We start from the raw sequence: 15,723 nt of genomic DNA on the forward strand, positions 1-15,723 counted from the left end.
TAAAAAGTGTACCTAAACACGACGGAATGTAATGAGGAGCGGATACTTAGAAAGAAAAGCGAAATCTCTACCGAAATGGAAAAGACGTCGGCGATTCTGCGTCCGGTTTCGGAGTTGCGGAGCATCAAAGGAAGAAACGCGGCCGGAAAGCCGTACATGCAAATGGATCCATTCCGATTGGACGTCCGCGAGCATCGGGCATTGTGACATCGCACGGCGGGAACGAATCGAAAGGCAGGAAGGGATCCGTACTGCAGGCGGACGGATGGGTTTGACTTTTATATATTAACTAGACCAAGTGCAGACCCGTTGGGTCTGCTCCCCCAATGGTGTGATCCCCCAACCCAATATTCCACCATGCACCCGTCTCCTCCAATGGAACTGAAGCCGTTCTGAAAAGTAAGATTCCAGCACTGCCCTGCCTCTTTAAAAAAAATCCCTGCCTGCTGCAGCAGTGAAAAGTTCAGTGTTCCCGGCTTGCAACTATATAGATAGATAGATAGATAGATGAACCAAATGCAGGTAGGTAGGATATGGGTAAACGGGGCAACTTGGTTGCCATAAGCAAGTTCAGCCGAAGGCCCTGTTTGCTTGCAGCATAACTCCAAAGCGGACTGATTTGAGTTTTATATATTACTAGACCAAGTGCAGACCCGTTGGGTCTGTTTCCCCAACAGCGTTTGCGGGGGGGGGGGGGGGGGGGGTGCACTCATATTAACCACCGCCCAAACACACAGGTGGGGGGGAGGGGGGGGTGGGGGGTGAAAAGAGGGGAGGGAGGGGAGAGGAGGAGGAGGAGGAAACGGGAAAGATTTGGGAGGGAAAGGAGAGCGGGGTAGGGGGGTGAGAGAGGGGGTTGGGGAGAGAGATGTGGGGGAGGGGGGATGTGGAGGGAGGGGAGGAGGGAGGGAGTGGGAGAGGGGGGGGGGGAGAGAGGGGAAAGAGTGGGGAGGGAGAGTGGAGGGGGAAGGGGGAGACATGGAAGAGTGGGTAGGGAGGAGGAGAGGGGTTGGGGGAGTGATGGAAGAGGGATAGAGGGGTAGGAGGAAGGGGGTGGGTGGAGAGATGGTAGGGGGTGGGGGGAGAGAAGGAAGGGGGGGGAGGGGGAGAGTGGGATGGGTGGGAGAGGGAGAGGGGTGAGGAGAGGGAAACATAGAAATTAAGTGCAGTAGTAGGCCATTCTACCGGCCCTTTGAGCCTGCACCACCATTCAATATGATCATGGCTGATCATCCAACTCAGTAACCTGTACCTGCCTTCTCTCCATACCCCCTGATCCCTTTAGCCACAAGGGCCACATCTAACTCCCTCTTAAATCTAGCCAATGAACTGGCCTCAACTACCTTCTGTGGCAGAGAATTCCAGAGATTCGCCACTCTCTGTGTGAAACATGTTTTTCTCATATCTGTCCTAAAGGATTTCCACCTTATCTTTAAACTGTGACCCCTTGTTCTGGACTTCCCCAACATCTGGAACAATCTTCCTGCATCTAGCCTGTCCAACCCCTTAAGAATTTTGTACGTTTCTATAAGATCTGCCCTCAATCTTCTAAATTCTAGCGAGTACAAGCCGAGTCTATCTAGTCTTTCTTCATATGAAAGTCCTGACATCCCAGGAATTAGTCTGGTGAATCTTCTCTGTACTCCCTCTATGGCAACAATGTCTTTGAGCATTGGACATTGTGACATCACACAATGGAACGTTCACCAGGGGCTGGGGCTGATTCTATGGGTGAGATGCCAGTATTTTTTGAAATATTGGAGGGGGGGGGGGGGGGGCGGAGACATTGTTTCTCTTGTCACGGCTGTTCATTACTTTTGTCTTGAATTCCTTTTTTTGGAGAAATTTCTAACGTTATTTCTTGTTGAGTCTTCATTCCTTCTATGAAGCCAATAACATATGAATAAAAAGGACAATTTTATCTTTTGTAGATATTTATAAACTTCTATAAACATTGTACTACCATATACCGATCTGGCTGTATCTTGGCAACTTCCTCTCGTCTCTTGTGCCGTTCTGCTCATTACTGCTTCTCAACGTTGCTTTGTGTTGTTCCTTGAACATCCAGCAACTCGATTGCTCCCATCTCTTTGCATGATGTAAAAAAAAGTGAAAGATATTTATCACGATGTAGATATTCATAAACTTGTAAAGGTAATTTCATCTATTGTAGACATTTATAAACTTCTTAAGACAATTATATATATAAATGCATTTACCTATAATTTAAAAAAAAAACCATTACACAATTATGTACCATTTTGTATGTAATTTGGAAGCTTATTGTTGTGTCTCTTGTTCCATGCAAACTTCCATTAATTTTTGAAGCTCAAGCTCCTCAAGAGGTTCAGTCCTTTCTTGTTCTGTCTCTTGGTCACTTCTGATCCATACTGCTTCTCAACATCTCTTTACAGTGTCCATTCACCATCATGCAACTTCTTTGCTCCTGCTTCTGGGCATGAATTTAAAAAAAGGAGATATTTATTACAATGTAGATATTTATAAAATTCTATCTGTCAATCCATCAACATACAAATAAAAAAAAGAGATTTTGTATCGTATACCAATTTCGGTGTTTTCTATCAATTTCTTGTTGTGTTGCTTGTTCCCTACTGTCCTTCATGTATTTGTCACAGATCCCAAAGACGTTCAGTCTAAATATCTCGGATCCAGAAATGAGGCGACAGTGACAGCTCTAGACAAAAAGGCAGCATTTGAATGGTATTAGGGCATTCTGATAAAACTAAAGTAAATTTGTATCAAGGATAAAAAAAAACAATGCACGGGTCCGAAATAATTTCAAATACTGACCTTTCATCCATCTTAAGATCTGAAGTTGATTTTCACTGATGGTTACAGAATTTTCAATTCCACTGCAACTCCTGAGAAAATGCAGTCAATCCTTACAAACAAAATAACTCGATAATAGACCAAAGTGGAAAGTAACACTCATGTCAAACAACAGAAAAGGTAACAATAATTTCCTACAAGGCAGAAATTAACCACATAACCTTGATACGCAATGCCATTACCAACAACAAATCCTCAAACATCAATATCTCGGCAATCATCATTTACTCAATAATTGACTCAACAATTGAACTGTACCTGATACATATACCCTAGATGTGCAAGCCTGTAGTTTTATATCTTGCAGCAAATAATCCATCTGCAAGCTTTATCGTGAAGCATGAGAACAGCTCCAGCAACTTTCTATCCAAAAATCAAATACAACTGGTACGATTTTACATGTCACTTAATGTGGCCTTGAAGCTTTTTCTGAGGCAGCATTTTAAACTTTTGTGTGCAGAAATGTGATTCCTGTGTTAAACATCCCTTGTTGAACTGAGGAGCAATAATCAAAAGTGTCGAAACTCTGGACATTCGGTTCCTTCCTGCATCGCTTTTTACCTTCAGTTTTGCGTTCTTTCATTGACTTGAGGAAAATTTGAGCACTTAATGCAGCAGTCATTTCTCAACAAAGCATTTGTTTAATTACAACATTCCTGGTTGATGTCCCATCCTTCAGGAACACTTTTACTTGTTCCTTCACCTTTCCTCTGCTAAGAGCTACATATAGTTGGCCATGTTGAAATACTGGTTTCTCAAGGTATATCAAGACCTTCTCCATGGTTTGTCCTTGTGCCTTATGAATTGTCATCGCAAAACTCGACAGAATAGGGAATTGGCTCCTCCTAATGGGAATGTTTTCATCTTCTGACAAATTGATCTTCATCCTAGGAATTAGAACAATCTCTTCTTTGTAGGCCCCCATGTTGATTCTAGCAACTATGAGATTATTGTGTAGCTGTTCTACAATCAACCTCGTTCCATTGCATAGCTTTGGGGGTTGCAAGTTTCTGATTAAAACAATTGGAGATCCTTTCTTCAACTCCAATTTGTGTGGTGGTAATCCACAGATCTCGACTGAATCGAGGAATTCCGTTGGGAAGTGAGTTGAATTTGTTCCGTCAGTGACAGAATTGAAAGAATAGTACTCCCTCATGGTTCCAGGGAAGCGTCTGACACACGCAGAATTGATTCTTCTCATCGTATCATTGTGAGGAACCAAGATACAATTGTTAGAGAATAATGTTGCAGGGTGGTCAAATGCTGGATAGATATAATCAATGCAGTCATCCAGTGTTCTTGCTGAGAGAACCATGTCTTCTGGAATGTTAATTTCATTGTCTTCATTCTTTGCAATCTTGTCCTCTCCTACATCTAACAAAAATTTAGAATACTCACCCTTTCCTTCGCTCAATCGCATATTTCTCTTCAATTCAAACTTTGTGAAAGTCCGCCACAAGTACGATGTCTTGATGCAGGCGTTTTGAACATCAATATCACTTCCCATCTTCACTACAGGAAGGAGTTGTCTAAAATCACCACAACAAATGGTAAGAATTCCGCCAAAATGATCCTTTTTGCGGCATACATCTTGAAGAGTTCTGTCCACCGCTTCAAAGCACTCCCTCCTAATCATTGGACACTCATCCCAAACAATGAGCTTCACTCTCCTGAAGAAATCTCCCGTTTTAGAGTTGCTGTTGATGTTGCACGTTGAATCCTCCGTCACATGGATAGGTATCTTGAATCGTGAATGTGCAGTTCTCCCACCAGGCATTAATGTTGCTGCGATACCAGACGATGCTACAGCAATGGCAATTTGACCTTGAGCTCTAACCGTGGAGAGGATCAAATTTATGATAAATGTTTTTCCTGTTCCTCCTGGTGAGTCAATGAAAATCATTGAAGATAGATCCCTTTGCAAGTAGTCGCACACATGGTCATAAACTTCTCTCTGCTCAGCATTCAGCAGAGGCTCATTCTCATCAACAAATCGCTGTTGTTCTGATCTATTGTAATTCAATTCATTAAGTAAATCAACATTTTCACCATCAATGTCCATCCTTTCATTTCTTGGTCGGGGCAAGGAAAAATTTTCCATTGTGGTGTTGCAATTCTCAAGCTTGTCCTGAATATAAAAGAGAGCCTGATCATGATGTCTGTCATCTATTGTGATATTCTGATCACTTTTTCTTCTTCGCTCGCTTTCAAGGTAATCCTCAGACATGCAATTCTTGAAGCGATCCCATAATTGTAGAGGATCGTTGATGTCAGTATTTGTCAGCAGAACAACAAACAAATCCCTGATTGCCCTGGGGAGTCTTGTCATTTCAGCATCTTCCATTGTTTGTTGCCAATGGTCGTCAGCTTCCAACAAACCTCTTTCTCTGCAGACGTCTTTGAAGGAAGGAAGAATTACTCCATTATGTGTCTTCAAGGACTCGAAAGACACTGGTCCTTTCACGTGATGCAGAAGCAGTCTCATGTAGAAGAGGTCACCTAGTTTTGGAGAAATGACATGTATTCTTCCAAGAACGTTGACTTCAAAAATACCTGGGAAGTATTCCACACTCTTCCCAACCTTCCTTCTTTGCCATCTCTTGCTGCTCCATGTATAAAATCGAGGTACATCAACGTACAATAGTGTTCTTGCAAACGGATCTTCAGAACTCAATCGAACAAATTCAGTCAAAGTGGTTCTCGCAATTCCATCATTCATCCCTTGCTGAGCAGCATCAAAAAATACTTGTTGTTGGTCTGGTAGATGTACATCAAGTCGAATGACAGGGGGGTGTCTCTCATGAGTAAGAAATCCAAGGACTGATGCCCCTGCCTCTGAAGGACCAATGTATCTGCCAGTCTGGTACTGTTTAATCTCGTCATTTACGTTAATTCCAAAAGCTGCCTGATCACATCCCTTCAAGGTGTACTTGATGACGTATTTGATTGACTGTACAGAGCAGCATATTTCGACGTTGAGGTGACATTTGAAAGCCTTCAATAGTTCTGCATTATAGGGCACAACCCAATTAGAAGTAATAGTCTGTAACGAACGACCTTCTTGATGTCCCTGAAATCCTCCCATTGCGGGAGATCTTCTCCTGTACAGAGGATACGAATCATCGCCATACATTGTGCTTTCGACAAATGGCTTTGGGAATCTCTTGGTGCATCTTCCTTCCTTCCAACATCGAGATGTGGCCTTGCAGAACGGTCCATGGATCATGTGCTTGAGTACCAATTTATGCAGCTCAGGATCTGCTTGTGGGTCTGGAATTTCAGCTTGCACAAATCTTTCATATTGTTGAGGTCTTGGCTTACTCGCTTCATCAAGCCAAAGCAGACAATGGAAATGAGGCAGGCCTCTCTTCTGATATTCCATAGTCAAGATGAAAGCAATACAGTTTCCAAAGAAGCCATCTGGTCCAGTGACGGTCTTCATGAATATTTTTCTTTTCAGCTCGAATACTCTTGCTACTAATTCCGGTCTATCAGACGGCTGCTGATTTGAAAAGAGGCACTGTCGAATCTCGCTCCAATTTGGATTGCAGGTCATTGTAATGAAGAATGCAGCAGTACCATACTTCCGAACATACATCATGGCGTCCTGGCATCGTCCCATCATATATCTGGGACCACCGACAAATGTTGAAGAGAGGATGATGCGCCTTCCAATGTTTTCCAAGTCATCATCATCATGTAATGCATCCGTCAGTCCTTTGTACGTCGTTGACCTCAACGATACCTGATTCATGCGAATATAATTCAGTCTATCACCTTCCATTTTAGCCGCCATATCTACAAGATATTGTTGGAAGAGTCGTCCTCCTCTCAAAAGCTGGTTGAATTCATTGTCACGATTCATGATCCTATATGCATAATATCGCATTAGTGTCAATTTTCTGCCGGTACTCATTTGGAGTTGTGAATGCCATCTGTCATCACCAAGTGGAAAAAAAAGGATGTATTGAAAACTGTCATAAGACCTATGGGACTCTGAAATGATTTGCAGACCTCCTTCTGCTCCTCCTCTTCCTCTTCTTCTCAAGACAATGTGGCGTGATGTTGCCACAGGCTCATTACTGTTTGCTATGAGGACGGCAACTTCATTTGCAGTTTGCGTGTTAAACCTCCGTTCATGTTGGAAAGGTGGCCGATAATTGGGATCAATAACGATTGATGCCTCCGGTAAATCTCTAATTCTCTCCATCGCCATCACAAGTGAATGAATGTAAGGGTTGTTTAGTCTTATCATGTTTTCAAGCATTTCAACAGTGTCCCTTTGAATACCAGCATCTTGGAGAATACTCATTCGCAACTCAATGCTATCTTGCGGATCCATGAAATAGATTTGTAAGAATTTACTTTGTTGATCTTGGTCAGGCATCAAAGAACCAATGAAATGATGAATCTGGCCTTGAATGATCACTGAAGGATTCCATCCATGTGACACCACTTCCTTGGCACCAAATGACGTGAATTGAAAGAGACAATTGTATTGTCTAATATTCTTTTGGAACTCATGTGCTTGTGGCGTGTCACCTGTATACAAATTAATGAGTGCATTCGGGAGTGTTTTCAGAGGAGCAATGTTGACCTTACCCTTCATGCAGCAAAAGTTGGTCGTTTCTGCTGAGAAGTGTTTAGCTCGACAATGAAGGCAAACATTGGTCATTTGACCAACATCAGCATTAATATTTCTCCTTATATGTCGTGCATTTCGTTGTTCATCCAGCCTTCTAGTTCTTTCATCTCCCATCTCTGAATCCCTTCTCATTTGTATTCTTTCTTGATGTTCCTCAAGATGTTGAGTTGTTTCTTGATGCATTTCTTGAGTTCTTCTCTCCAGGTCCCTCTCTCGTTTATTTCTGACACGTTGACTTATTTCTTGCTCTGTCTCTCGAGTCCTTCTCTCCTGCTCCCTCTCTCGTGTATTTCTGAGACGTTGTCTTATTTCTGGCTCTGTCTCTTGAGTTCTTCTCACTTGCTCCCTCTCTCGTTTATTTCTGACACGTTGACTTATTTCTTGCTCTGTCTCTCGAGTCCTTCTCTCCTGCTCCCTCTCTCGTCTATTTCTGAGACGTTGTCTTCTTTCTGGCTCTGTCTCTTGAGTTCTTCTCTCTTGCTCCCTCTCTCGTTTATTTCTGAGACGTTGACTTTTTTCTGGCTCTGTCTCTTGAGTTCTTCTCTCCTGCTCCCTCTCTCGTTTATTTCTGACACGTTGACTTTTTTCTGGCTCTGTCTCTTGAGTTCTTCTCTCTTGCTCCCTCTCTCGTTTATTTCTGACACGTTGACTTATTTCTTGCTCTGTCTTCTCGAGTCCTTCTCTCCTGCTCCCTCTCTCGTCTATTTCTGAGACGTTGTCTTCTTTCTGGCTCTGTCTCTTGAGTTCTTCTCTCTTGCTCCCTCTCTCGTTTATTTCTGAGACGTTGACTTCTTTCTTGCTCTGTCTCTCGAGTCCTTCTCTCCTGCTCCCTCTCTCGTCTATTTCTGAGACGTTGTCTTCTTTCTGGCTCTGTCTCTTGAGTTCTTCTCTCTTGCTCCCTCTCTCGTTTATTTCTGAGACGTTGAGTTCTTTCTGGCTGTGTCTCCTTATTCCTTCTCTCCTCCTTCCTCTCACATTTTTCTCTGAGACGTTGAGTTGTTTTTTGCTGCATCTCATGTGCACTTCTCTCCCGCTGTCTCCCCTGTCTATCTTGTAGACACTGAGATGTTTCAGGCTGTGTCTCTTGTGCCCTTCTCTCCTGGTTCGTCTCATGTGCACTTCTCTCCCGCTGTGTATCCTGACTATCTTGGAGACAGTGAGATGTTTCTGGCTGTGTCTGTTGTACCCTTCTCTCCTTGTTTATTTCTGGATTACCTCGGAGATGTTGTGTTCTTTCTTGCTGAGTCTGTTGTTCTTTTCTCCTCCTCATTACTTCTCGATGTCTCATTTTCTCATCACACGACCGCCCTGTATGTTTATTCCTTCCTCTTGGCATGATTTGAAAACAGAATCTCAGTTGGCAATGAAGACTGGATTAAGTTGTTCAAGATGGAATTTTTCCGAATTAAAAAAAGCCCAAACACACTCTCAGTTATCAATGATGACAGATGAATTTATTCAAAATGGTAGCTTTCAGATCAAATGAAATAAATCACAAAGAAATTGTTTTGAAATCTCAGTTGTCAACGAAAACAGATCAATTTCTTGAAAATGGAGCCTTTCCTCTAGAATGAAATCAATCACAATGAAACCTGTTGTCAATTACAATGAAATGTTTTTTAAATATGTTGTCAATTTAAACGTCAATTAAAAACCAAAAAAATGCTGTCTATGAAATGAAATGTTGTCTTTAAGAATTAAAGACAATCGATAAGAATTTAGAAATTTCAAAATTGTAAAGATTTAACAAATGGGGAAAATTTAATGTTAGAAAAGTTTTTTTTAAACTATATTTTTAAAAAATCAAAAAAAATTAAACGTTGACAAAGTGAAAAAGCAATGATTTAGAATCTAAGCTGTCAATGAAAGGACAGAAAATTTATTTTAAAAAACGGCATTTAAATGTCAATCAAAAATCAAAAAAATGCTGTTTTTGAAATAGTTATGAATTTTGTATTTTCAAAATTTTAAAGATTTATCAAATGGGGTAAATTTAACGTTAAAAAAGTTTATTTTAAACAATTTTTTTTTAAATTAAAAAAGTCAACGATGACAGTGAAAAAACAATGATTTTGAATCTAAGTTGTCAATGAAAAGACAGCAAATTTATTTTTTTTAAAAACAGTATTTGAAATTAAAAGTTTGTGTTAAAATGTAGTAATATTAAGTGAGAAATAAATCAATTCAATGAAAAACAAACAAAGAATTTAACAATGAAATGCAATCAAATGTTAATGTTATAAAATTAATCGTTTAAATGAAATGCACTCTTCACTAAGCACGCGCCCCCACAAACAGATCAGAGCGTCTTCACAAACCGTGACAGACACTAAGCACCCGACACCACAACTTATCTTGTATAAAAAAAGTCAACGATGACAAAGTGAAATAACAATGATTTTAGTTTTCAAAGACAATCCTATAGAATTTAGAAATGTCAAGATGGTAATGATGTTACAAACGGGGAATATATAACGTTAGAAAAAAGTTTTTTGAGAGGTGGGGGAGGAAGAGGGGGTGGGGAAGGGGAGGAGAGAGGGAGGGAGGGGAGTTGAAATTATTAGTGTTAAAAAGTAATGTTAAGTGAGAAATAATTCAATTCAATGAAAAACAAATAAAGAATTTAACAATAAAATGTTAATGTTAAAAATGAAATGCACTCTTGAAGATCTATAATGGACAGTTAAATGAGAAAATTCAATGTAATAAAAATAAAGAAAATAACAATGAAATGCAATAAAATGTTAATTAAAAAAAAATAATCTTTTAAATTAAATACACTTTTTTAGATTTATAATGATCAGGTAAATGAGAAACAAATAAATTCAATCCAATAAAAATAAAGCTGATTATTATCGTCAGACAAATGCAATTCAGGACTTCTCTCTTCACAAGCAAGCAAAGACAGAACGACGGTTACTGAAGAATTCAAACAATCGCTGAGCGTTCAAGATGCTGCGCGCGCCTCCTGCACCAAGGGGGGGGGGGGGGAGCGTGTGTCGTCACAAACAGATGAGCGTCTTCTTGAATGGAGAGCGCGTGGCCGCCTCCACAAACAGACACACACAATGTGGACCCGCCCCCACAAACAGACCGCCTCCACAAACAGACACACACAATGTGGGCCGCCTCCACAAACAGACACACACAATGTGGGGCCGCCTCCACAAACAGACACACACAATGTGGACCCGCCCCCACAAACAGACACACACAGTGTGGACCCGCCCCCACAAAAAATATTATGTGAGGAAGGGGAGGAGGAGGGGGAGAGAGGGAGAGGGAGGGGGAGGGAGAAGAGGGGGAGAGGGAGAGAGGGGAGGGGGGGGGGGGGGGGGGGAGGGGGCGGGCGTGCATGAGTCGAGAGAAGAAAGAAGAAAGCAAGGGCAGAGAGAGAGAGAGAGGGAGAGAGAGGTTGGTACAACAACAAAAAAGCTGGATAAACTCAGCGGGTGCCTTCTTCCGGGTTTTGGCCAACGGTGACCATTCAATTCGCTCCATAGATGCTGCCGTAGCCGCTGAGTTTTATTCAGCTTTTTTATGTCTACCTTCGATTTTCCAGCATCTGTAGTTCCTTCTTAAAGACAGAGACTGTGCACGGTAAGGGAATGAGGAGGGAGAGGGGGGAGAGTGTGGAGGGGAAGGGGGGTCTAAGCTATTACAGTAAATTAAACATTGTCACTAATGCCAGCGTGTTGTAGCGGTAAAGTGAAGCCGCGGTCTCAATTAATAAGCGGCCGATTCGCGATCGTGGAGCCGAGGATCATCTCCGCGGGCGGGCAGGGGTTGGGGGGTGGCTTTACATAGTGCCGTCTGTAGCGGTCGTTTGCTCGTTTTCAGACCCTGATAACGGGAGAAAAACGGAGGGATATCGATCGCTATTTACCGCGAGTACCTAAGTTCCGCGATCGGAGCACTTTTTCCCGGCAAGTTTTCGCAGGCAGCTTCGAGATTATTTGTTAAAGACTTATTACTGTACAACAGGCTGGCATTAGTGACAATGTTTAATTGACCGTGTTATAGTTTAGGCCCTCAATTTCATGAATGAATGAGTGAAAAGTAGGGAATTTGCTTTCTTGCACTTTAATCCACTTCGCAGCACTTTCTTCAGCCTTTTTTATGCTTTTCCCACTAAATACAATGAAACTGCAGCAAGTTTCCATGACATTTATTCTACAGAACAACACATCGGAATCTCCAGTAAAACAGGCATCTGTGAAGCCCCCTCAGCCATTTTGTGTGCTTGCCTGAAACAAAGCGCGTGATTGGCCAACTGGCAGACAACTCAATGTCAAACGTGCTTTCATTGGACTATAAAATTCCCGACATTTTTCCGGTTTTCTCTAATTTAATAAAAATGTGCAAGTCTTCTTCATATCGAGTTTCAGGGGGGATTTATATAAATATTTTTACACAATATGTGACAATTTCATGTAGTTTGGTGACTTGGGTCACGAAACTGCTGAATAAAGCTCCTCGGCCCACAGCCTATTCTCTGTACTCCCAATATGGCAACAATGTATTTGAGCATTGGGCATTGTGACATCACACAATGGAACGTTCACCGGGGCTGTGGCTCCTGCAAAGGCATATGTAAATGAATCCATTCCGATTGGCCATCTGTGAGCATCGGGCATTGTGACATCACACGATGGAACGTTCACAGGGGGCTGCTTGTGTGGATGAGAAACCAGTTTCTTTTTGAAATATTGAGGTGGTGGGGGGGGGGGGGTAGGATTTGATTAAAAAAGTGTACTTAAACACGACGAAATGTAATGAGGAGCGGATACTTAGAAAGAAAAGCGAAATCTCTACCGAAATGGAAAAGACGTCGGCGATTCTGCGTCCGGTTTCGGAGTTGCGGAGCATCAAAGGAAGAAACGCGGGGGCGGACTCCGTACGGCGGCAGGCGGACTGATTTGAGTTTTATATATTACTAGACCAAGTGCAGACCCGTTGGGTCTGCTCCCCCAATGGTGTGATCCCCCAACCCAATATTCCACCATGCACCCGTCTCCTCCATTGGAACTGAGCCCGTTCCCAAATGTAAGATTGCAGCCCTCCCCTGCCTGCTGCAGCAGTGTCCCCCAACCCAATATCCCACCATGCACCCGTCTCCTCCATTGGAACTGAGCCCGTTCCCAAATGTAAGATTGCAGCCCTCCCCTGCCTGCTGCAGCAGTGAAAAGTTCAGTGTTCCTCTCTTGCAACTTTGTTTCGAAGTGTGTTGGAAGCTGACATGTAAATGGAGAAGCCTGTTTATTTTTGAAATACTTGGGGGTGGGTGGGGGGGGGGGGGAAGGATTTGATTAAAAACATGTACTTCAACACGACGAAATGAAATGAGGAGCGGATACTTAGAAAGAAAAGCGAAATCTCTACCGAAATGGAAAATATCTCGGAGATTGAGCGTCTGGATTGGGCGTGGCAATTAATCAAAGGAAGAAATGCAGCCGGGCGGCAATCGGACGGCAGGCGGACTGATTTGAGTTTTATATATATACTAGACCAAGTGCAGACCCGTTGGGTCTGCTCCCCCAATGGTGTGATCCCCCAACCCAATATTCCACCATGCACCCGTCTCCTCCATTGGAACTGAGCCCGTTCCCAAATGTAAGATTGCAGCCCTCCCCTGCCTGCTGCAGCAGTGAAAAGTTCAGTGTTCCTCTCTTGCAACTTTGTTTCGAAGTGTGTTGGAAGCTGACATGTAAATGGAGAAGCCTGTTTATTTTTGAAATACTTGGGGGTGGGGGGTGGGGGAGAAGGATTTGATTAAAAACATGTACTTCAACACGACGAAATGAAATGAGGAGCGGATACTTAGAAAGAAAAGCGAAATCTCTACCGAAATGGAAAATATCTCGGAGATTGAGCGTCTGGATTGGGCGTGGCAATGAATCAAAGGAAGAAATGCAGCCGGGCGGCAGCCGGACGGCGGGCGGACTGATTTGAGTTTTATATATATATAGATAATAGATAGATAGATATGATATGATAGATACTGCATCTGCCATGCATTTGCCCACTCACCCAGCCTATCCAAGTCACCTTGCAGCCCCCTAGCATCCTGCTCTCAGGTAACACTGCCGCCCAGCTTCGTCTCATCTGCAATTTTTCTAATGTTACTTTGAATACCTTCATCCAAATCATTGATATATATATATATTATAAATAGCTGCGGTCCCAGTACCGAGCATTGTGGTACCCCACTAGTCACTGCCTAGCATTCTGAAAGGGACCCGTTAATCCCTACTCTTTGCTTCCTGTCTGCCAATCACATCTCTATCCATGTCAGCACTCTACGCTCAATACCATGTGCCCTAATGCTACTCATTAATCTCCTATGTGGGTCCTTCTCAAAGGGTTTCCGAAAGTCCAAGTACACTACATTCACTGGCTCTCCCTTGTCCATTTTCCTAGTTACATCTTCAAAACATTTCCAGAAGATTAGGCCAGGATGATTTCCCCTTCGTAAATCCATTCAGAATCGGACAGATCCTGTTACTGCTATCCAAATGTTCGTCTATCTCATCTTTTATAATAGACTCCAGCATCTTACCCGCCACCGATGTCAGGCTAACTGGTTTATAATTCTTTGTTTTCTATCTCCCGCCTTTCCTAAAAAGGGGGATAACATTAGCTGCCCTCCAATCCACAGGAACTGATCCTGAGTCTATAGAACATTTGTAAATTATCACCAATGCATCCACGATTTCTAGAACCACTTCCTTAAGTACCGACGCACCAGAAGATCAATACCCTCGACATGTGCTTCACCACCATTGGAGATGTCTATCGCTCCATCGTTCGCCCTCACTTTGGGATATCCGACAACCCAGCGGTACTTCTTCTTCCTGCTTTTCGGTCGCGACTAATGAGCGCGCCCCTAGCGATGAGGGCTGCACAGAGTTGGTTAGGGGAGGCAGAGGAACGATTACGGGACAGCTTGGTGACGGTAGACTTAGCGATGTTTAACGACTTGTTAACGGACTTGAATTAATATGCCGTAGTCGTTACCGACTTCCAATGGAAATTTGTGTCCGAACGTGTTCATGCGAAAACCGTCCGAGCATTTTCCGACCAAACGCTTTTGATGAACCATCAGATTCGCATTATTCTAATGATCAAATCCGGGACATTGAAGTCCGGCGCCGCAGATGTATATAAGATATGACACTGATGAGGCCATCAAAAAGGCCAAAAGGGGCTTCTGCACCAAGCTGGAGGATGAGGCAGATGTTAGGCAGCTGTGACGGGGCCTGAATGTAATCAACTCCTGCAAGGCGAAATCGGGAAGCTCGAAAGTTGGCGTAACATCACTCCCTGACGAGCTCAATACGTTTTACGAATGATTTGATAGGGAGAACACTGATGTGCCCAAGAAGAATAAGGTGACGTGCCTCAACGACTATCGACCAGTGGCACTAATGTCGGTGGTGATGACGTGTTTGAGATGTTGATCATGGCGCAATCAACTCCTAGCTCGACAATAGGCTAGACCCACTGCAGTTCGCTTATTGCCACAACAGATCAACGGTGGATGCGATCTCGCTGGCTCACCACTCCACCCTGGACCACTTGGACAACCAAACCTCATATGCCAGGCTGTTATTCATTGATTACAGCTCGGCATTTAATACAATCATCCCCTCCAAGCTCGTTACCAAACTCGCAGAACTGGGTCTCTGCGCATCCCTCTGCAAATGGATCCTCGACTTCCTCATTCACAGACCACAGACTCTTCGAATTGGTGGAAAGGTGTCAGCCTCGATAACAATAAGCACGGGAGCACCTCAAGGCTGCGTGCTCTGCCCCCTGCTGTACTCTCTCTATACTCATGACTGTGTAGCTGGTCATAGTGCGAACTCCATCATCAGGTTCGCTGACGACACCACTATTGTCGGACGTATCACTGATGGGGACGAGTCAGAGTGTAGAAGCGAGATCTAAGTTGTTCTATGAATCCATCACGAAGGCACTCTACAATGTCCCTTTCTTGGGGTCCAGTACCAACCAGATTTTCCCAGTCTACCTGCATGTTAAAATTTCCCATAACAACCACAGCATTACTTTTACTACGCCAATTTTAACTCCTGATTCAACTTGCGCCCTATGTCCAGGCTACTGTTTGGGGTTCTGTAGATTGGTCCCATTAGGGTATTTTTACCCTTACAATTAATTAGTTCTATCCATACTGACTGCACATCTCCTGTTTCAATGTCGCCCCT

The 15,723-nt window shown here is 43.1% G+C and overlaps 1 protein-coding gene across 3 annotated transcripts; it reads right to left on the reverse strand.

Moving 5' to 3' along the window:
* Positions 1–1,382: 1,382 nt before the first annotated feature.
* On the reverse strand, positions 1,383–7,167 carry LOC129714285 (uncharacterized). Of its 3 annotated transcripts, none has more exons than XM_055663844.1 (3): positions 2,565–7,167; positions 2,258–2,449; positions 1,383–2,088 (listed from the first exon to the last, which is right to left on the reverse strand). In XM_055663844.1, the coding sequence occupies exon 1, from the start codon at positions 7,160–7,162 to the stop codon at positions 3,476–3,478; it is 3,687 nt and encodes a 1,228-aa protein (XP_055519819.1). In that variant the 5' UTR covers positions 7,163–7,167; the 3' UTR covers positions 1,383–2,088; positions 2,258–2,449; positions 2,565–3,475. The 3 variants fall into 3 exon arrangements, with proteins under 3 accessions (XP_055519819.1, XP_055519818.1, XP_055519817.1); XM_055663843.1 differs by having other exon boundaries at positions 2,258–2,452; XM_055663842.1 differs by having other exon boundaries at positions 2,258–7,167.
* Between the last annotated feature and the right edge of the window lie 8,556 nt (positions 7,168–15,723).

The sequence above is a fragment of the Leucoraja erinacea genome, chromosome 38 (assembly GCF_028641065.1).
Source record: "Leucoraja erinacea ecotype New England chromosome 38, Leri_hhj_1, whole genome shotgun sequence".
Lineage (NCBI taxonomy): Eukaryota > Metazoa > Chordata > Chondrichthyes > Rajiformes > Rajidae > Leucoraja > Leucoraja erinaceus.

Bases quoted from the DNA above. Each gene is read 5' to 3' on its own strand.
- LOC129714285 (XM_055663844.1), bottom strand. From the start codon at position 7,162: ATGAGTATTCTCCAAGATGCTGGTATTCAAAGGGACACTGTTGAAATG.